A 23,936-nucleotide genomic window follows, 5' to 3' on the forward strand; every position below is an offset into this window, starting at 1 on the left:
CGAAGTCCTTTTCATAAGACCTTTCATACAGATTTATAGCAGGTAGAATTACTGCAGTCTTCATTCCAAGTAACTTTCCCCTTCATTGTTCTTATGAAGCTATGCCAAGAATCTTGACAACAAAGTATAGAAAAGGATGTAGGTAGTAGGAGGCAGAGGTTGTCTTTAGTTATGAACTTAACTTAAAGATTCCCTGCAAGATTTGAAAGTGGTGCTAGCAGTTAAAGATTCCCTAATCTTTTTCACTTGAAGTGCCTGTTTTCAGTTGCCTATAACATAGTATTCCAGTTTCTGTCTTACAAGCATCATGTATAGAAATAAAATTCAGTAACTTGTTTCTTTAGTTCATACTACTCTCCTGTTCATACTTCCATGGCTCACATTGCTCTTTCTGACACATTGTCCTGCTGGAGGCTCACATAGAATTGCTTATCCATGATGACCTCTAGATTATGTTTAGAATATCATAATCATCTAGGATATCCTGCTGCACTTCCTGTTTCTAGATGTATACCTTTTAACTTAGGTGTACCAGAATATACTTTGTATAATTGATCGGGTCTGTTTCCCAAACATTTCAGATCATGCTAGAACTACTGTTTCCATCATTTTCCATTCTGCCACTGTCATCCATGCATTTGATTAGCAGTGATTTTATACTTTAGAGTACTGAGGAAAATGTTGAACATCTTTGAGCCTCTTACTAGTCCCTGCAGAATTCCACTAGAAACACTCTTTTGATTGTGACTCTCCATTGACAGCTGTTTTTAAAAATATTTTGGCTAGCTGCTTCTTTACCCATTTCATGTATATCATTTTGATATAATCTGTATGTTGTATTACATCTGATGTGTTATGAAAGTCTGTTATCTCTATGCAGTTCTCTTTATATACTGAGCTGGTGAAGCATGAAATCAAACTTGTTTGATTAAATCTATTATCCATTATACCATGTTGACTGGCATTAATTATACTCTTATCCTTTAAGTCTCTATTAATTCAATCATATTATCAACTTTTCCATTACTTGGCCCAAAACTGTTGTCATGCATGAAATTGCTTCCGATTTTTGCCAGGTTATAAGGCTCTGAATAAACACACTCTGTGCTCATTAGAGGCTTATTAGGATTTGGCAGTGAAATTCTTAAAAGATTCATTCCTCCCTGAGCAGGGAAGAGAAGGTGTTTAAAATGTTTTTATTTGACCTGAAACAGTATTTCACTTATTTTTTTTTCATTTTATCAAGAAAAACTTAAAAATGTTGTTTTGGCTTCATCTGGAGTGAATTTCCCCCTCATTTTTCTGGTTTGGTCAGAAACCCAAAATTAATGTATTTGTTCTAATCAGGACTCATGGACATGGGATCTGAACTAAAGTTTCACAGACAACTTTGAATCTACTTTGCAACCTTAACTTCCTTAAACCATAAGTTTAGGTGATATGTTCAGGGTAGTCTTCATAAGTGCCCTTCTTAATAGACAATGAATAGCATAAAGCTTTCTCCTCCAGTCCATCTCTTCACTGTGTGCAAATCCTCCCATACCTTTTTCTTTCCATCTCCCTAATCCTCTCCTAACAAAAGCACACAAAAAGGATTTTAAAAAGAAAAAAAACTTAGCATAACTAAAGGAGGAGAAGGAAAGTGCAAAATAACTACTGTCACAGTTATGGCTGACCACACTGCCCTATGCATTATCACTGCCCCAGCTGCAAAGCAGATTTAGACCTCATTATTTGTTCTGACTTCATGGTATGTCCCGCTCTCTTTATGGTTGATCATAGAATCATAGGAAGATAGGGCTTTAAGGGACCTCAGGAGGTCATCTAGTTTGACTCCCTGCTCAAGGAAGAATCATTCCTGACTAAACCATCTCAGATAATTGTATATTTAGATTGTCAGCTCCTTGGGGCAGAGGCCACCTCTGATTTATACATTTCTAGTGTGCCTGACATACTGGGGCTGAAAAATGTGCAGGCCCTTGCTTTAACTTATGATGCTTTACACAAATAAATTCTACTCACAGCTGGCTATCAAGAGCTTTAAGGGGGCTCATCATACAAAAAATGTAACCTCTGTCTGCACCCTAAGTGTGTTTAAATAGTAACACATTGTTTTTGAATGTGAGGAAAGACACTGAAAGGGGCAGAAAGCCTTAACGCATGTGTAGATAGGCAGCGTGTAGTTATATCACATTAACATATGCGTAGATGCAACCTGGCACTAATTTTAGTGCTGGATCTGCCCAGCCACTAGGGGCACATAGCAGAGCTTCAGGAATTTGGAACAAACTTTAGTGCCAAGTGCACTAACTTCAGTGCCAAGTCCTTTCATGTGTACATACCTGCCAAAAATAGCAGGTTTGCTAGCTAATGCACATTTCATTTAGTCGTGTACCTACAGTGAAATATAGCAATTTAGGAAAAGTGTCATTTCAGAAAAATGAAAATAGGCTTTTCAGAAGGATATTTTCCTTACAAATGTAAAGACAGGCCAAGGCTGATTATTGTTTCATTTGTCTTTTGTATCAAACCTAAAACAAAAATGAGCATTAGAAAATCTCTGCAAGAGTAGGACTAATCTTAGTGCCCTGCCTGAATTTTAGTTTGGATAATGATAGTCTACCTATTGTACAACTATCCAGCTTGTTCATCATGTTCTGAACCATGTCAATAGCCTGACAGTTACACAGTTCAGATTTGTATGTGAGAGCCCACTAAAATGTATCATGTTTTTAATTACTATGAACACCAGTGCTTAGTAAATTTAATCAAGTTGCATCATCATTCAGTATCCGTCAATCAAAAGAGCTGGCAAATCATGTAACTGAGTATTTTATTGTTGTTATGGTTTTAAAATAAGCCCAAATATGCCCTCAAGTACACCTGAGTAATCCCATGAAATGAATCTTTATTCTGTTTGCATGCACAGAGCTGGTGAAAAAATTGATTGTGTTGTAGGAACACAAATTTAGAATAGAATGAGGAGTCAATGGCTTTGTTCTACAATGTTTTAAATGAATAAATAAATGGTTAATTCACTGTTGTGCCCAAAGGTTGGCAGCATTTCACTAGTGTGGATAACGTAACCAGAATGCTATAATTTTCAGTTTTATAATCTTGAAAACTGCCATGGTTAGAAACAAATAGCTTATCACTGGGAAAGCTACATTTCTATGGTTTTTAGAGTTGTATGTACAAATATTAATGCAATATACAACTGCAGCTCACCCTGGCTCTTGAACCTATTTAGATGTGTAAGGTGATGCCCTAATCAATGCAAAACTTAACAACAAGATAAAAAGTTTCTCCGGCTGGTGGCATCCATAATTAGACTGTTGTTTGTTTCCCCTGTTTTGGTCAACCACTCTGATCCTCTAATTATGATCGATAAAGCCCCAGCAGCTCCTTCTTGCTATATAAATTTAGGTTCAAAATAACTGTGGCATTCATATATGTTATTTGAGAAATTCGATGCAGAGCTAATTATGTTAGTTTTATGCAAGATTAAGCAAGGTTTTTTCAGTTAGCTTTTTTGTCATTGTTCTGCAGTACAGTGTCCATACTTCTTTAAAGACACTAGACATAATTTTTAATCATGTGTTAAAGTATTAAAACTCATAATTTTTAGGGACAAAGACTCACTGTTTGTAACTGAGATCATCCTCATTTTTTCCTACATCTGCATCAGATATTTTTGTTCTTTTTTAGTTTTTTGAATCTATTGAACTCTGTGTTAGCCTCGGATTCCATAGTTCAAATAAAGATGCATGTATAAAGATGTGTTTTCTGGACAGCTTTGAATTGGCGCGCCCTAGTATATTGTCATGATCAGCTGGACTGAGTAAATAACGTCTATTTTGTTTCTATTTGGTTTCTTTTACTTACTGGTGAACCATTAGCAATGGGCTAGAGAAGCATTCCTGGAAGTTTCACCGACTCTCAGAAGAGAGTCAAGGAGAGCTATGAAGGAGAATAGGTTTGAGAAATGCCCCTTACCTTTTGTATCCACTTCTTCTAGTGTTTCTCCCTCCCATACTTATTTTAGTTATTAACCTGGGCATTCTATAGACATATGACTGTCTTATCCTACTGATGTCTTCAATTATACAGTCAGGGCATGTTTTTGACAATAGAGAAGGTAAAGATTGTCCCTCAACATTTTTCTCAGTAAAATAGTTTCTCTGTTCTTTTAGTCTTTTAGTCTTATTAATAACTTTATTTTCTGACAGAAGATAAATTACGTGATCAAATAGAAAAGCATTGATCTATAATAGCTTTCTATTTGAAATCAGGATAATGGTAGTATAAATGATCACATAAAATTCTGTGTTCCACTGTGGTTAGCTGGTACCTTGGGAAATCTAGATTTCATCTTAAAATATAATAATTGCCAAGCAGTTACTAAAAGAAGAATATAGATAGGCACTAAGAGGGCGAACAGCAGAAAAATATAACTTTATTGGAATGTGCATTAATATGCTGTATTATATTATGTATAAAAACATAATCAAGTGGGCAAAAATAATCAAAATATGTTGTTCTGTTACTTCTGTAGTCATTAAGATTAAATGCACATTTATTTTTGCATATTATCCAAACAAAATCTAGCCTTCTTGAGCACCTTGACAATGCATCTAATGCTTCACTGAAACTTATTTTCACACCCGAGTTAATGTTCATCTAAGTTTTATGGTTTCCACACCTGAGCTAATGTTTTTAGCTAGAGTTAAAAACAGTCTGCAATGTTATGAAATAGGAGCTACGTTACCAGGAGCAGCTGACAGCAGAATTGCAGACGAAAGGACAGCTTTACATGGAACAGCAAGCCCATTAAAAGGAGACAGTGTTGTAAACCCCTGTGGAATAGAGAGTTTAGAAGAAATCAGGTAGATTATAAAAGGCCATTAATTCATTTGACCCCCTTACTGCTGCCTGAATGGAAATGCTGTTGCCACTGCTGGGCAGTTGGTTTTAAACTTTGGGTGGACCAAGAATCAAGGCTGGGCAGTGAAATTGTTCCACTGCAAACCCAACCTGGACATTGTGGGGGGTGCCCTACAAACTGATTTCAGAATAACTACCAAACTTTATGAGCAAAAACTTTATTATCAAGTTCAGGTTAAGAGAATTCCAAAATAGTTCAGCTGAAAAAATATTTGTTTCCCTTCTCATTGAATGAAAATACAATATAAACTATCTCAATCTCACAATTTTTGCTAATCCTTCCAAAGGAAGGTCATGGTGATTCCTAAGTAATATTTACTACAAAAGAAAAAAATAAGCTATTTGAAAAGATATTGAATAAGTAATGGCAAAGAAGGGGAGAGTACATTTCTTGCAGACTCTTTTAAAATAGATACATGTGAGTAATGTGTCTTCCCGCCACCCCCTGTTGGCTTGGTTGACATGCTTTGGATTACAAAATGAAGAAAATGCACTATTACCAGTGCAGATCTTGAGTTCCAAGCAGTATTTGAATGTGGATCTGCCAACTTCAATTTGTCACATGCAATCATCAAAATCAGTGAAGTGTTAATTCTTTGGGATTTTCAGGGTAAAGTAGTTGGATTACAGTTATGTTGGCCGTAGTAGAATCTTGCTGTTAAACCATATATAGGAAATCTAGTCTGAAGTGGTAAATTAGGATATGAGGTTTTCACTTTGGGGCTTTTTCATCGGGTTCCAAAATCTTCATATTTACATAATTGAATAAAAACATGTTTTCTGTATAAGAAGCTCTGAGTTTCTGGGTCTGGTAACTACCTTATTAAAATCTAATTAATTTAATTCATCATCAAAACTATTATGACTTTGAGAGGAACCTTTGAGTTTGGCTTGACTTTCTTACATTCCTTAGTTAGTTTTAGACAATCCAAGGCAAGAAAGAGCATGTCAGCCTGCAGTAGACTGTGTTCTGTATCTGCAGTAGTGACTCTTCATTATTTTCCATAATATCGGACAACAACTTCTGGTATTTTGATTAAATTAGATTGTATGGGAAGAGATAAAATGCAGAGAAATGAATAAACTGTTAATTTTGTTTCTGGGAAATAAATTCTGTGTTGAAAAAAAATTCTTTTAAAAATATTTTTAAAAATTGCTGGCCAAGTCATTTCTCTTATCTTATATCGTATCTGCCTCTCAATATCTGAAAGGTCAAAAAAGTTATTAGTTTAAAAACTTAACTCCTTATTACAGATCAGCATAAAGAATTGTTTTTTTCTGGAATGTTTTCAGTTGCTGTTGAAATAACAGACCTTAGTCTTCCCATCCAACAAGTGCCAGCAATAAAAAATTAGAGGAATAATTATCACAGTAAATAAGATATTTTCACAACACAAAGCAAGCAGCAACTGCATTTTCTACTAATTGGCAGACCCTCAAATGCCATGTTTAAGTCAGAGTTCTAGACAACAAATACTGATAGGGCTCATCTACATGAGATGCACTACTGGGCATTAGCTTAATTTAATGCGTATTGCAAGTGTGTGTCTATTAAAAATGGCAAACTTAGGCTAATTGCACCTATATTTGATAATCTGCATTTGAAAATATAGGTATCAAATTTAGCTGTGATTAGTTAAAGTGCACTAATACATGTGTAGACATGACCCGACACTAGCTTTAGTGCTGCGTCTGCCTAGTCACTAGGGGAACATGGGAGGGCTGCAGGGATTTGGCACTGCCTTTAGTGCCAAGTCCCTGCACTTGTAGACACCTGCCAAAAACTGCTTAATGTGCATTAGTTTAATGCACATTAAATTTAGTCATGCTCAAATGCACATGTGAATGTGCTCATAGAGGACAAAATTAGTCTGGGTCTGTGTCACAGGGGCACTCTGGTGCCCTGTGATTATGATGAGAGAACAGGTGTTGGTCGCCACAGCAACTGCAGTGGGTCAGCTGACCAGAAGGGGGCTGGGCTTGGCCTTTATAAACAGCCCAGGCTGAAGCCTGGCTGGGAGTTCCCTTCTGGCAGCCTGAGGAACCAGAGCCCTGCAGCCGAGTCGAGCAGAGCAGCCCGAGCACCCGAGTGGCTGCACCATGGTACGAGGGGAGAGAACCCTAATGGGGAGATTTTGCAGGAAAGCTGGGTGGGCCTAGATTGTATGTTATAGCCAGGAGACTTATTGTTGCGTTACAGCCAATTGGCTTATGGTTCTGTTTAGTTATGGTTAAACCGGAGGACCGGAAGAGGCTGTAGGGGTGGAGGAGGCCTCATTAGGAGCTCCTCAGTAAAGTGGGGTGCTCCCAGCGCTGGAGAGGGTGCTGCACTTTGGGGGTGTCCCGACCCCAACACAGAGAGGTAGTATCAGGAAAGCTCAGTAGGGCTCCACAGTGGTGGAGGCCCCGGTACCAGCAGGGCACCATAGTTTAGGGGTGCACTGCCCCAACCCTGAGAAGAGGAACAGACGATTTTGGGAGGGGCCAGGCATGGCTAAGGCCACCTGAGCACCAGCCAGACACCTGGAGGGTGTTCATGTTAAGACCCAGGAGGCATACGTGAATCGAAACCCAGGGTGAGGTGCTGTTATAAATACGAGCCCAGTGAGAGCGAGCATGTGGTCAGAAAGCCCGGGGAGGGCGAGTGCTCGGAGAGACAGGACCCAGGGGGGCACCGTCTGTATGCGGAGGAGCCCCAGGGAGGGGCAAGCATATTGAGTGGGCCTAAGAGGGGCAGACATATTGAGCAGGCCCAAGAGGGCTAACAAGCAGGGGCGCCAGTCAGGGCACTGGTTGCGTGACAAGCCTGGGGCACCAGTCAGGGCGCAGAAAGGAGAGGGGCGCCGGTTGCGTGACAAGCCTAGGGGCGCCAGCCGGGGCGCCGGTTGTGTGACAAGCCCAGGATGCCAGTCAGGGCGCAGAAAGCAGAGGGGTGCTGGTTGCATGACAAGCCTAGGGGCACCAGCCAGGGCGCCGGTTGTGTGACAAGCCCAGGACGCCAGTCGGGGCGCAGAAAGCAGAGGGGCGCCAGTTGCGTGACTAGTCCAGGAGCGCCAGTTAGGGCACAGGAAGGAAACTGACCAGACAACGTCCGGTACATCAGCGAGGCTTGGGGCGTGCTACAGGGGAGGTTGGAGGCACACATAGCCCATAAGGCTGGGGTGCACCTGTCACTCCATATAGAACAGGGGACAGGATTAACATAGCACTGTGTCCAAGGGGACAAAGGGCAGCTTCCTTTATAAAATTTAGACAACATCAAAGACGTGGCGGGTGAGAGAGAGGGTGCTGAATCGCCTACTTGGCACGGTGGGGGCATTAGGGAGATCACGGCTGCTCCTAGGTCCCCGCGCCGTGACAGTCTGGTTCATGAAACATGCTGGCAAACATAGCTAGCATATACTCTGAGCTTCATGACAATTTTGTCAGAGTAGAGACTATGGGATAAAGATGGAGAGCCACTAGTATATATGAAAAACTGACTTCTTCCTCAGCAACTCAAGGGGGAAGAGAAAAATCATTCATGGCTAGCTAAAGGCTTCCACTCAAAAAACAATGAGGAAAACATGCCAGTATTTTGAGGAATGTAAACATTAGGCATTTCCAAGGAAGTACCGTAAGGGAGACATCCAGAGCAGCAGCATATAGTGGTAGATGCAACACCACCACTGGTGGCACAATAGCAGCCAGACCTGCTCTTTGAATTAAATATGCCCAGGGCATAGAGCTGCCCAATTATGCCTCTAGGTAAACATAAGTACATTAAGATAAATTCGTAAAGGTCTGAAAGGTATCTCTTTGCAGAGAACAAAAGCTTTTAGAACCAAAGTAACAGTTCATTTCTACATCTCATAGCTTGCAGGCAATTGGAACCAAATGGCTGAGAGGGCTTTTGTGTAAATGGATGGTGAATAATTAGGGTGTTGAACATTGATAAGTTATGCCTACTGAATAATGTTGTATTTGTACACTGACTATTTGCTTCATTTATTTCATTTCCAAAATGTGGATACATAATTTGTTAACTAAGAAAAGCATACAGTGCCTCCTGCTGGGCTTGCTTTGGTGTTCAGTACTGTTATTTTTTGGACTACAAACAGGTATTACATTTGTCTGGGGATAAACCATTTTATCCTGGGACAAGTGCAGTAATTCACGTGCCCAGGCCTATTTTCCTGAGATAAATACTGAAAAGGTTCATGGGATATGAAGTATTAACAGGTTATCCCAGGGCCTTTCAAAGTGTGTCTGAATGGTTATCCCAGGATTGCATTATCGAATCAATGGCAGAAAAACATCCGTGTATTCAGCCACTCACTAAACCCTGATTAGAAGTGCAATGTGTGAACACCCCCCCTCCCAATACTTCTATTCCAGTGCAAATACAGACACAACTTGTTCAGGAAAAAATGCAATGTCTGTTTTTTGCCTCAGAGACATGTTTTTGTGGCAGTGTAGCGTGTGCTCATTCTGGCATCACTCAAAGTGTCCAATTTGCTTGACTGTCAGCTGAGAAAACATTTGTGCGTAGTTTATAGCTGTGAGGGTTGGTAAGTATTTATACATGTGATGAGTGAGATAAGCATGGCTCCCTTTTAATGCAGGCTCCCTTTTAAGTATGGCTCCTTTTTAATAATCCTTTGTTTATTCTATTGCATAAAAACAAACCTATTTTTAAATGTTTCTTATTCTAAACTGTATGTTTCCATACAGCCAATATTTCTTTTTGTACAGTTGACAGAATGGGTGCAGGGAGATAATGTGGCCAAAAAATAAAGGTCTGTTGTCACTGAACTTTTGGCTGATGGTGCTTATAGCACCCGATACACAAAATGCCAACCCTGATGCAAACCATTTGAATCTTGTGAGGCAGTGAACAGAAATAATTGTCCAATATATTTTCTTAAGGTAGACCTTAATTTGTCCACTACTCTGAGAAGCACTGCTAGAGCTTTCATTCATGCCCTCCAAAACCTGTGAAAATATGAAAAATAGGAAAAGCTTCAGTGTAAGGGAAGAGGAATTCTGATGATGTGGCCAATTCTGCTTTAATAAAATACAGCTGTCTTCACCATCCAGTTTTGTGGTTTTCAGGTTTTCTCATTGTTTTGTTGAAAACAAGGAAAAACAGGGTTTCATTGGTGTTGAAGCAGTTGCATACATTTAGAACTATAGTGACAGAAGAAAAGGATAAGCAAGGGAACTCCTGGCAGTGTAATGGTTTCCCTGAGTCTTCATTGAAATAAAAGACCAAACAATTGCACAAATGTAAATTTACAGAGTTGTTTATTTTAAAAAATATATACCAGGTATATTAAGTTTGCAGACACTTCCAGAAATCTTCCTGGGGGCACAGGACATTTATAGATGTGCTCAAGAGATTTCCTTCTCAAATTCTAGAAATTCAAATCTGCCTCTTATGTTTTAAGTGCTTTGTCTGTGTTGAAACCAGATTTAAAATGTTTTCAGACTGTAGTTCTAGCATTAAGTTTAAAATGTAAAATCATGTCATGTGTTTGCAGATCAATACCAGTATGCTTTTTTTAAAAACAGGACCCAGTAGCAAGGTGCTGAAGCAAAGTTAAGATGGTATTTTGAATAAATTTTAATTAAATGTAAGGTGGCATCTTTCAAAATGCCATTATATGCTACAAAGTCACAATTTGCAGCACTTGCTACAGCTGGTTCTCAATGGGTGTGTCTACACAAGACGCTACGCTGCCATAGCAACGTAGCATATAAAAATAACTGTGTGCCACTAGGACTGTGCAGTATTAGTAGGTATTGCACAGTCATTTAGTACTTGCTAAATTACTAAATGACTACCCAGTACCAAATGAGCACATAAGGGCATATGTAGATACTCCCAGTAAGAAACAGATCTTCAAGATTCCTAAGCTTGTCATAACTACAGTGCTTGCCATTAAGAAGTCAGCCTTTGCCAACAATCATGATTATTGGGATCTGAGTCAAATATTGACTTTGAATGGCTTCTACTGAATAGTGTTGAGAACCAGTGAAATGAATATTTGAGCAGAAGAAAATTGAAACTATGGAAGAGCTGTTTAGTGTGTTGCCTTGTGGGTTTTCATCAGTTAGGAAGCTGAATTTCAGTGTAGATCCATTTGATTTCTACAATTCTTAACTCATTGGATTATTGAGGTACTCAGTTGATATTCATAAATATACTATGATAAAAGGTACTATAAAATGCAACAGATTGCTTTTCTATATAGGCTGTCATGAATGCAGAATTCAGACAGAGCAGACCTTTAGTAGATAATCTGAGCTGCATGCTACTTTTTTTTCATTTCTCCACCATGCTGGATTCCATTCTTGGCTGATAAAACTGCACCTGTTATTAACAGTAATATTGCAGTGGATCACCCAATGCACAATTTTATGCTGTTGATCTTGTGTTGCTAAGTGACTGAAAAGGGCACTGTTCCTTCATAGTTACATCTCCAGGAAACAAACTCTTTAACAGATCTCCAAATTGCCAACAATTTTGGAAATTGCATTGTGTCCAAGCAAGGCATCACTGTGCTTTGATGCCTCATGACACCAGCCAGATGGCTGTATTCTGAATTTGGCTCCTCATGTCTTTCCAGATATAGATCAGTGATGAAATTAAACAGAAGCTTTCGTAGTGGTTAGGAACTCTACTTTGCATTTTCTTTACTACTCTTCGTGACTGGGAGTTCACGTTAATATGGAGAGGTCTGACTTACTACTTACTATGGAAGTTTAGATTGAAAAAAATCAAATAAATAGCTACATAGCAAACAGTAGTGAGAGCTCTCACAGGAATGCAAGAGGTTAGGTGCTGCCAGATCTCACCTGCCTTCAAGAGACCCCCTACTCTGTTGATTAAGATCAGTGACGGATAAAACAAATCAAATAGCACCCTCTTTCTCCTGTACCTCACCCTGACTCACCACAAATTTGTCTGGATCCAAGTGAATATTATTTTAGTTGTAGTTTTGCCAGGTCAGAGAAAGATGCATAAATATGAAACGTTTAGTTAGGGTTTTTTGGGAGTTGCATTCATGTAGCTCTTGGCCTCTGCTGCTGATTTCCAAATGCTTATTTTTTTCCAACTAGTCAACCTAATGGTGTTCCTGGGCGGTTTCCTCAGACTGTTTTGGGCTGCATGCACTTTCCAAAGAATTACCACTAATTGACTCCTTTATAGTGCAGTTGTTTTCACTGGAATGGCCTTCCAAATATCTTTATCTTACATATAGAGCGTTTTCTCCCCAAAATGTTTTCCTGTATCACATGTGCAACAATTTTCTCTTAAGATGCAGGTTTAGTCCAGATATGGTACGCACTATTTGTCATGCTGGTTTTGGCTGTCAGTACTCTTCTAATACAGTGAATATTTTCAGATCAGCAGGGTATTGTTATGGGAAAATAAGATGGGGGGATGATATTTCTGAAGTAGCTATTGGTCCAAGAATCTTATATTTAGTGAGGGTCTTAATGCAAAGTGGGAACTCTACAACTGCAAAGGCATGGACATCTTTACAGCATCTTCATGAATACTGAATAATTTCTTAAATGAATTTTAACTTAAGGTCAATAGCATTGCTATCGCATTCAGTTTTATTAGGGTGTGCTGTAAAAAGTAAAACAAAACACAGACTCAAACATAATAACCATTGCAGTGTTGCCAGCTGGGCATCATTTAGGTCAAGTGAGCCTTCTTTGGCTACTTGTCAAATACTCTGTCTCTTGAAATAATTTTTTGTTGTGGTAACCATTCATTGTTTCTGCCTGATCTACTGACTGCCACTTTCTTGAAATTGTCTTAACGTATTACATGCTCAAATTTGCAACAAAAGGTATATAAGAATACTTCATAGATTTCATAGACATTAGGGCTGGAAGGGACCTCAGAAGATCATTGAGTCCAGCCCCCCGCCCGAAGGGCAGCAAGTTAGCTGGGGTCATAGGATCCCAGCAAGATAAGCATCCAATTTTCTCTTGAAGGTGTTCATTGTAGGTGCTTGAACCACCTCTGATGACAGGCTGTTCCAGACCTTGGGGGCTCAGACAGTAAAGAAATTCTTCCTTATGTCCAGCCTGAAACGGTCTTGCAGGAGTTTGTGACCGTTCGACTTCGTCATCCCTTGGGGCGCTCTGGTGAACAGATGTTCCCCCAGATCCTGGTGGTCACCCCTGATAAACTTATAGGTGGCCATCAGATCACCCCTGAGCCTGCGCTTTTCCAAGTTGAAGAGTCCCATGTCTCTCAGCCTATCATTGTAAGATCTGTTTTCCTGACCTCTGATCATGCGTGTGGCTCTCCTCTGGACTCTCTCAAGCTTCTCCACATCCTTTTTGAATTGTGGAGCCCAAAACTGGACACAGTACTCCAGCTGCAGCCTCACCAAGGCTGAGTACAAGGGGAGAATGCCGTCCCGGGATTTGCTTGAGAAGCATCTATGGATGCAAGCCAGCGTTTTGGTCCCTTTACTAGCCGCAGCATCACAATACAGGCTCATGTTCATCTTGTGGTCAATCATGACCCCCAAGTCTCTTTCTTCCGTAGTGCTAGCCAGCGTAGCACTGCTGAGCCTGTAAGGATGCTGCAGGTTTTTCTTCCCAAGGTGGAGAACCTTGCATTTTTCGGTGTTAAACACCATCAGGTTCTCATCTGCCCTTTTGCTGAGCCTGTCCAGGTCAGCCTGGATTGCCCTCCTGTCTTCAGCTGTGGATGCTTTGCCCCAAAGTTTGGTGTCATCGGCGAACTTCACCAGTCTGCTCCTGACTCCAATGTCCACATCATTAATGAAGATGTTGAACAATATGGGTCCAAGGACAGAGCCTTGGGGAACCCCACTGGTCACAGGACACCATGACGATTGACTGCTGTCAATTACAACCCTCTGGGTCCAACCAGGGAGCCAGTTCCCCAGCCAGCAGATCATGGTGGGCCCAAGGCCACAATTGGCCAGTTTAGCCAAGACGTGATCATGGGATACCAGAGTGAAGGCTTTTTTGAAGTCAAGATATATGACAACAATCTCTTCTCCCTTGTCCAGATGATAGGTCACCTGGTCATAGGAGGTAATGAGATTGGTCAAGCTCCCTGCAGGACCAAACCAGTGCAGAATATTCCTGCTTGGAAGTAAATCCCGTCTTCCATCCTTTGTAGGCCTTTCTTTTTAGCCTTGTTAAATCATAATACTTAATATTTATGCAAGAGCATTATACAGGATGAAGGCATCCTAATGGTTTGTTCTAAATACAGATCAGAAATATCTATATGTTATTCTGCTTTTTCTGATCACTATAATTTGTTCTATGCAGGACCTAGGTGTCTTTGTTCCTAATATATATATTTTTAAATCCCTTCTTATTGGGAATAGAAACAGCCTAATTGATCTTATTACTTCTCTTACTTACCACAAAGGCTGACCTCAAGGAATTGGCTTTATAGTCATGCAACAAGAGCATTTTCTAGGAGAATAAAGCATGTACCCACTGTTGACACTGGATTTTAGGGACTCAGCCCTTATACCTTTGTTCTGGGTGGGCAGAACCCTCAGACCGACCACAACACCTGCCAGTTGATAATAGGTGAATTCACTGATACAGAGTAATAACAAAAAACCCAACAATACAAACAATCAAACAATTGTATATCTACCAATCCTAGAGCTGTCATCAGAGTCAAGGTACATTTAGCTTCACTTCTTTCTTTGGTATCAGATGTCAACACAGCATGTCAGCAGTTTGGAGGTGGGATGCCAAGGCCCATGGCTTCCCCTCCAATGGAGTGCATGAGATGGGCTGCTGGTATGCCCTCGGTCCATGGTGGCCTCAGGAACCCTTCCTGGTGGATGGGGATGGGGACAGAAACAGGGACCCCTTTCAGGGAGCAGGATGGTGAGGGACAAGGAGGAAGAGGAGGGACAAGAAGGGACTCCTTGTTAATCTCAAGCCTCTGCTTTTGTATTCTCCTTCCCTCTTGATTACTCTTCATCCGTGGCTATCTCTGGTTGGTTGTCTCTCTGTGGTCTCATGTCCACATAGCCTTCTGGGCTTTCTCCTAATTTATTCTGTTCCCCCAAAATGAGACTGAGGTCCCCCTGCTCTCTGAGGCCTTGTTGCCAGTGTCACTTATCTCATGTTATGGGACAGTATGGTGTACACTTCTTCAGTTCCCAGGCTTTGTGTCCTTGTTGTGGTAGACAACCCGTTTGCTCTGTGATCTCGTATTATGGCATGCCCCCCTCAATCCTTAGGCCATGTCCATTTGTTGGCCTTGTTGTGTTAGACAGTTTGTCTCCTTCCAAGGCTATGAGAAGCTTTGTGTGTCACACCCAAGCTGTTTAGAAATCTAATTAACCCCTGCTGCCCATCTTGACCCCTTATAATGCATATATCTATACCTATAGGCCAGTTCCCAAAAAAACAATCTTTAAATACTGTTTTTAAGCCAACACCCATCATGTGATAGTCAGAACATAAGAACATAGTAAGTGCCGTACTGGGTCAGACCAATAGTCCATCAAGCCCACTATTCTGTGTCCAGCAGTGGCAGAAGTGAATGCTATGGAGGGAGAGAAATGAACTGGATATTTCTTGAGTGATCTATTCCCTGTTTGGTGGTAGGCAGGCTCTGTTTCAATAGTGATACACTAACTGTTAGTGTACGTGATGTTAATATGGAGCAAGGCAGCTCAAAATGTGTAATTTCCTACTTATTAGTTCATCCCAAATGTAAAGGGTTGGATGGATATTGCCTTAGTGATGGGATGCATCATTTCTTGCTTTGATATACTCAGAGCATTGGAGATGAAAATGTCTGAGGTGCAGCAGGTCTCTTTTGCAAGGGGGCAGGCCCCAAATCTAGGAGCAAGAAACAGATCCAAGGAGACTGGGCATAGAACTGGGGCTCAAGAGAGTTACAAGAGACCTGATACTCTGGTCGCATCCAGACAAACAAGGGCATGTGCTTTCAGTGGCACAAAAAGTAACAGCACAAATTTGTGCTGCTACTTTGTGCTACAGCACATGCCCGTACACGTACACGTGCCTTTTGCTGCAGGACACATGGTCCTACTGTGGGCAAAGTGTGAATGCCCAGCTCCTCCTGCTGTGGGGGAAGAGGAGGGAGGCTGGCTGGGGCATAGGGTGTCTCAATGCGGGGCTTGCTGGCAGCCGTGGAGTGGCACGTGGAGATGTGGGAACAGGGATCCCAGGGTGTTCAAAAAGAATTAGTCATAATCCCTCCCAAAGTCATGAGATTGGCTTAAAAGTAAGGGCTTTTATATCTTTTGAACCTTTGGGGCACACTTAAGCCATATTTTAAAGCACTCAGTGTGCTTTAAGTGTACTCCATAGGTCCAAAAGACATAAATCCCTCTACTTTTTAAGCCAATCGCATGGCTTTGGGAGGGTCTGTGACTCAGCATTTTTGAACACTTGGGGGTTGATTCTACTGGAAATATAGCCAAGATAACAATGAAGAACAAAATCACGTGCCACCCATGAAGAGCCGAAATATTAACTCTATTCCCTACTACCAAGAGAGTGACAATTATAACTACAGCCGTGAAAACTGCTAGTGCTATTATGAAGTTCATATCATGATGACAATGTCATGATGCTGATGTAATTTAAATTGCAGTCAGTGTATATAAAGATGTTTCCTGTTATCTGTATTGTTCCCTTGGAAAGCACAGAAATAGAGTATTGTCTTGTAGTATATTTGGCTAGAGTAAATATGTTAATCTAGGTGTTCTGGTGTTGTTTCAACTAGAAAATTGCATTTTGTCTACTTAACCCTGTCCCCCACTATAATTTTAAGTGGATATGGTTGTTGTTCATTCTCTGCCAGAAACACTTTTCTAATACTACAGCCCAATATGAAAAGATTACACTCAATTCAGAATTCATGCTTATTTACTTCTGTTGGAAATGTTGCCACCTATCCTTGTAAAGTGGCACCCAATATAAGTGAAATAATTTAAAGGAAAAGATAACTTTCACTTCTTTTTCAGTTTACTTTAGGCATTTTGACACTAGTTAGCATGTAGTGATCTATATAGTTTCCCCTGTTTGTTTGTTTATATATCTTTCCCACTTCAAGAAAGGAGATAGGCAATGAAAAATTGTGGTTATAAAAGACTTATTTTTTTTAATAAACTAGATTTCAACATGATGGTATCTTTTCAAAGCAATTGTCACTACTAACACATCGAGCCACTGTGTGTTCTAATTTTAATTAGTCATTTGGAAGATGATAACTCCTCACCTTTTTTTTTCCCCCTTCTTTCTTTCTTCTTTTTTCTTCCCTGCTTCTCTCCAGTTAAGAGACAAAGCCTGAAAGTGCAGATTAACACAACTGGTGACACCATTTGCATGAAATATCTTCGGCCAAATCCAAACACCAAACTCGAAGGTTTCATTGTGGGTTATGGAAGCAGCTTCTACTCCAACCAATATATTCCTTTGCCTGCGGATGGAAAATCCTACATGACTGAAGTTGGTAAGATACTTTGTTTTTGAGTACTAATGTTGTCAGTGCACAAAGAAATACAGTTGGAAGGATAAGTATTTGTAGGTGTTTTTTGAGGGGTGGTAGTGGTGGTGGTGTGTGTTGAAGATTTTTTTTTTGGAGGGGGTGGAGGAGTTTTGGAAGGAGGTGGAGAAGTTGGGAGCTCCATCAAGAGGAAGACATTGTCCTTTTATTTGAGGGGAGTCTGGCATTTAGCTGGCTACTTGATTTGTATCTTTTTAATGCCTGATATGTATTTCTATATTTAAAGATAAAATACATTTTGTATTTTTTCTGGGTATGGATCAAACAAAATGATATGGAATAGTGTCTCAATAATCAGAGACTGAGTAGAGTGGTAGGGTATGTTTCAAGCTTTTAAGACCCTGTGATGGTGTTTAGACTCACCTTAGCCACCAGACCAAGTAGGCCATGCAAACACTACTGATCTTGGCTAAGACCAAATAAAGCAGGTGTTTGAAGTTGCCATCTGAGAAAGTACTGGAAAGCCAAACCCTGGGAACAGAGAGCTCATGGAGGAATATGAAAATTAAGATTTATATTAGTTAAAACAGCACTACCTTGAGACTTGGTTACTTAATTTGGAAATAAATTCCAAAACAGAAAAAGAGGTAAATATGGACAATAACAGTGCATATTTGACCTAGCACATGTTAGTAGGAGTGCAGTCATTAATAAAACCTTTGGAAATTAAATATTCCTCCTGGCTTACTGTCGAATTGATTCTCATTTATAACAAAAAATAATGACTCTGGGTCATAATGTTCTGGTCTGAAAAGGAGGTCTAAACAAAGTGAGGAAAATTTGCACCTGGCATTTGGATTTGGGGTTAACATTTAAAAGTTGATGTTGTTTTAATTGTGTGGCTTGTATTTCTGAGCATTTGGGGACATAAAGGTTCCTTGAAACATGAAAAATGTTTAAAATGCATTTTTTCTTGGTCTGCTGGCTCCAGCTGTCCCCCAAAGTAAAACTCTACCTTGGCTAAGACCAAGTTATTTTTGACAGCCACATAACATAGCAGTATTAAGACCCAATGACAATATGTATTTACAAATTGAATTTACTAATGGTAATAATTCATGATATAATACATTTTAAAAAATCCCTTTCTTGCATGCTTAATTCTCCTCCCCCACCAGACAGACAGCCCTCCATACACAGAATAAACTATTGTATGTAAACATGGCAGCTTTCTTATTTATTTCAAGAGCTGCTGAAAGACCTCAAAAAACATGGGTGTACTTATAAGATACTTACCATCTGACTGTCCCATGACCTCAAAATATTCTGGGATAATGGCAATACTGTTTGTTCACTCTGGGCAACTAAAGTGTGCGTTCAGAGAGAACAGTGAGCCACTGGAACACCTATCAAGGTTGGTGGCAAATTCTCTGTCACTCGAGGTGTTTAAAACCAGATTGCTTGGACTTTCTATAAGATTTGTTCTAGCTTTTTGTTCAGTTTTAGGGCTACAGCAGGCATGATAAATGGAAGTCCTTGTTTTTCAGGAAACAGCCTAGATCAAAGATGTCTGACATGATTCACAAAATGAGGAAGTGAAGGAAATTGTAGGTTGCAGTGTTCCATTGCTTGCTTTGCTGCATGGATAGGCTAGGAAATGAAAGATCCTAGGTCATTTAACATTGTTGAAGCCTAGGGAAATAGTAAAAGACTACTTTGTGGCTTTTTGAGCTTTCAGAAATATATTAATACCTGATTTGAACCTGATTGTATTTGATGATCCTTTCTAGCTGTAAAATCTGTGAATCAAGATTCTTGTCCAACCCCCACTTATTCTTTTAGCATAGGAGGACTTTGTACCATATATTTATGTGTAAAAGGATACATCTGAGCTGAAATAATAAAAGTTTTGCTCGTAAAGTGCCTCTGCCAAGAATGCTCTGGCTGCTTACAGCATTTTCGTAATAAAACTGCAGAACTGAAAAAAAAGAACTGAATAATAGGGAGTATAGTAGACTCTGGTGAGAGGTGTGCAGGGGTGGATGAGATAGAAGTTCTTAATTAAACTGGTTTAGAAAGGGAAAGGGAAAAGCCCCATTGGATATCAGAGAGTATGTCTATTACTACATACCAGGGACACCCAAGAATGTGGTACTCCTCTTTCAAGCATACCCTGTCCACCCAGTCCCATTTGCATATTCCAAACCCAGAAATGTGGACATGAAGACCCCAAAGGAGAACCCATAGTAACTCTTCTTGAGCACACCAGAGATCTTGAGAGCAGCACTGGCAAGATGGTGTGTGAGTGGGAGCCAATGGGAAGGTTGTGCTTGAGAGCATCCCGTCCTAAGAGTGCCGAGCATGTAGTGGAAACCTACCTAGAGACAGGGAACCTGTTCCTCTGGGGGCTATTGCAGTGAAAACATGACTTTGGCTGGCTAGGAATCAAGATTCCTGGAGTTTCTTTCTGATGTCATCCCCAATTTAGTGTTTGAGCTAAGGAAATTTGCTAAGTGCAGATTCTGTTCCACCAATTAGGCCTCAAGAGCATACTTGGATACCTAAGTGTGATCTTATTCCATCCTGCTTGAGTCCCTGAAAAAACAATGCATTTACTTTCATAAGATATGTTCATCTGAGCCATAAGAATGTGTCACTAAGAAGCAGAAGTAAGGATCATGACCCACCCAACTTTTACTGTACTGCTTTTTTTTTTTGGAGACTGGCTCAGGTAGACATAGGGCTAGGTACAGACAGTCAAAAAGCCTGAATCAGTTCTTTGCAGGTTAATCTAAATTGCACAGATTAAATTGAAACATAAGTGAACAGACTTTGATTCAGGAAATGCAGCCACATGCCTGCTAGAGCACAGCTCTCTGACTGTGTGTTCACTTCCTCTTCTGGCTGCCTCCAAGATTTCTGGGATTTGCAGTCCAGAAATACAGTAGCAGGACTCTGCATGGTTGCTCATCACTTCCTCTTCCTGCTTCCAGGTGCCTCTGGGATTTGTAGCCCACAGTTGCAGCCAGCAGTAAATTTGAGTGGGAAGGGGTGCTTAACATCCCTCCCTGGCCCCAGACCCCAGCTGGGGTTTGTCAGGGGGGCAGTTTCTTCTCCCCCCACACTCTTTGGAATGAGCTGCATCCTCAGCTAGGCTTCCTTCTCCACCCCCACTTGTCAGACAGCTAGGGAGGAGAGGGGTGAGGCCAGCCCTGCTCTCTGGAGCAGACAGCCCAGCCCAGGGCAGCAAAGCATGCTGGGGGACTGTGATTTAACTTGAATCAGGAAGGCGGCTGGGACAGACGTTTCATAAACAAATTTGACCCAGATCAGTTAAGTCTGATACTACATTCAACCAGGTTTATCTTAAAACAGTTTCAGCCATTTTGAAACTGGTTTATGTGCACTGAGCTTCTGTTCTGTTACAGGTTTAAACCAGTTTATGTGTCACTTCTGTCCCTAGCCTAGGTGTCTAAATGCAATCCTAATGGGTGGAATAGGATCTGTTGCTTAAAACAGTGGTTCTCAAACCTTTTTTTTCAATCAGGACCCATTTGTAAACATTGATGGCCAGTCCCAATCCAGTGCCCCACACTCTTGACCAGCTGTCCCCTGTCCTAAGGCTCCAGCCCTCCAGTGTGTGGGGCAGGGCTGTGTGTCTGGGGCAGTGGGGGGAGGATGTGGGCCAGGGAGGGCCCCAAGAAGCCCCTTGCAGACTGGAACTTTCCTAGTCCGCAAGGGAAATGCTACAGTTTCCAATATTTTTCTCCTTTAAAGGAGAATCCATTTTTTAAAAGTTTGTTGATCTACTTTTAAAGTTTGTTCACAACCTTTTCATATATTCTTGCGACCCACTTTTGGGTCACACCCCATGGGTTGAGAAACGCTGCCTTAAAGTATATGGGAAAATCATTCCCGTACAGCTTTCAGGATAAAGAGTAGCATCTGTGACTCTAAGCAAACATCTTCCTTACAAAAGAGAATGAAACCAGCTGCAGGATTTGCTAAAGGGCACTGTGTACACTTCATGTCCAAAACATTTATTTTCTGCAATTAAAGATGATAGATTTACTGTAATTGTGTTAACTCTAGGGTTTTAGGGGTTGACGAGATAAAGAGTTATTTTATTTGTCTTATGGGTTGTTTTGAAGGAAGAAAGAAAATCCTCTGCACTGCATGACAATGGAATAGCAGGATACAAAATCAGCCCAGCTCTGATTGTTTCTCAGTTTGTACCACGTACAGATACAACGTTTTGTTAAGGGTAGAACCTGAGCTGTGTGCTCGTGCTTAGTGCAGCTTGAGTGGCAACAGGGAAGAGGAGATGAAAGGAACGGCAAGCGCCATGAGGCCAGCTGCTAGGGAGTTGCAGCAGCTACAGGCACTTGTTCATAGGCAGGCTGGTTGGGGGTCTTGCACAGAACTCTGTGTGTGGAAGATAGCCAGATTAGTTTAGAGCTGCCTACACTGGCAAGGGATTTCCTTCTGGTGCAGGAATCTCCATCTAGCACTTGAGAGGCATCTTCAAATCCTGTTTGCTGCTCCTTTAGTGGTGCTAGAGGTCTCTTAACCTTGTCCTAGAATCTTTAATATATTGATTTTTGTTTTGGCTTCCAAAAACAAAAAGATGCCTGTCCAGAGTCCTACACATTTTAAAACTTTCTACAGTATTATACTCCAAGTCAGGCTAGTTCTTTACCAAATTCTCCCATTAACCCAAATAACTATGTAAGCAGAACAGTATTGCATTCTTTTTGATGAGCTCCTGGTACATTCAGTTTATTCTTCTATCTTCTGCACATGCCTGGGAAAACAGATGAACCTTACAGATTGCCCTGCAATTGTTTATAGTCTATTATGGAGGAGGCTGGAGGGCATAAAGCCCAAAATTGAAGACTTATCATTGCTTATGTAAGTGGACCAAGACTCACTTTAAGGATCTCCCCAGGATGCAGCCATGATAGTGTTGTGTGGGAAAAGTATTCGTTTCTTAAATTGGCAAGTTCCAGGCTGTTTAGGGCTTTAAAACCTAAATTGATCAAGTTCTTCAATTGCTTCTACAAACCAAAGGCTGACAGTGTAGATAAAACAATATTATTATAATGTCACTCTGGAGAGCTGCAGTACTGACCAATTAACTCCCATCTTGAGTATGTTGCAGAAGGGAGATTTCAGTGATTGAAGGCGTCTGTGGCACTGGTTTGTAGAGGCACAGTAAAGATTAAAAAGTGAGGTTAGAGGGAGTTGAAATGAAGATAAATGAGGTGATTATACATGATATGCTGCCTCTGCCGAAAGGGACACCCAGGTCCCCACACAGATCTGGAGGCATCAGTTAGTCAGACCTGCATACATTGGTAATATTCATTTTTCTGACAATGGTGGCTCATTTAGGGAAACTTTACAAACTTAAAAATGTTGCCTACAGAATTGCCTCCTGGCCCCAGTCTGAGAGGTCAGAGTATAAGGAAATTATATCACAAATTAAACAGAAGCACTAATGTAGAAAAATAGTAAAACTCACTATGTAAACAATCCATAATTCCTGTGAGTATCTAATAAAATAACTGGTCCTCTTCCACCCCCACCCCTTCTCCCCTGCCCACAGGCATATACGGTCCAAGGTTCCCACCCTCTTGTTCAGTTTTGATAAGAGTAAGGGATCAGATTTTCTGCTGACCCATGCGTTCAACTATGTTAACATTGACACTTGAAGTCAGCCGGCTGCATACAATGTAAGGCAGGCAGTAATTTGGCTCCCTGCATGGGAAATCACATGTTTATTTGAAGCAAGATAAATATGACTGTAACTTTTAAATTTAGCTTTTCTAGCCCTTGCAGTCAAGATGTGGTTCAGGAGATCATGCACCTACAGTGCCACAGTTAAATAGTCATTAGCTCACAGCAGTGATTCTTCCTTTGAAATAGCTTTTTTCTCTCTTTTTTCCAGTTAAATTGTGTGTAATGCGATCCAAGAATAAGAAACTCTGCAGAGGGTCATACACAAAGCAGAGAGCTCTTTTGATTTCCTGAACTTTTAATGAGCTCGTGCTAGCAATGACCTCTTGAGCATCAAGTTTGGCTGCATATGTGGAAACAACTCAGAGAGAGGAGTACAAGCTAGCTAAGGACAGCCTTGACATTTGTTTCGGAGAGGCATCTACAACTATTTTAAGTTGTAGATTTACTGGGGCTCAGTCCCTGTTTTTCTTTGCCTTGTATAGTGCTGAACAGACTTTCTGAACTAATGTGTGATTGTTCCTGGGAACAAGAGCCCCCTGAAAAGTGATCAGGTACTATGTTGAAAGACACCAGCAGAAGAACTGACGTAGATTGCTGAATTATATAAAATAACTGTCCCTTACCTAAGCTTCCTTTGAATTCTAAATGTACTGAGCCTCCTAAACTGGCACACAAAGAAATAACTTTCCATAAAAAAAAATCTGTTGCTTCTTTCTAGTCAATTTTGGAATACTACAAGAGAGGTCTTGTT

At 40.7% G+C, this 23,936-nt stretch overlaps 1 protein-coding gene across 18 annotated transcripts in view; it reads left to right on the plus strand.

Moving 5' to 3' along the window:
• Window positions 1-23,936, plus strand: part of ABI3BP (ABI family member 3 binding protein) — a 283,667-nt gene that overhangs the window by 22,336 nt on the left and 237,395 nt on the right. For all 18 annotated transcript variants that reach the window (XM_090058607.1, XM_090058684.1, XM_090058655.1 and 15 more), the window contains exon 2: window positions 17,270-17,449. In XM_090058607.1, the coding sequence (XP_089914733.1) occupies window positions 17,270-17,449 (180 nt within the window). The remainder of the gene's footprint in view (window positions 1-17,269; window positions 17,450-23,936) is intronic.

This window comes from Crocodylus siamensis, chromosome 1, assembly GCF_052110815.1.
Source record: "Crocodylus siamensis isolate JL-2025a chromosome 1, ASM5211081v1, whole genome shotgun sequence".
Classification (NCBI taxonomy): domain Eukaryota; kingdom Metazoa; phylum Chordata; order Crocodylia; family Crocodylidae; genus Crocodylus; species Crocodylus siamensis.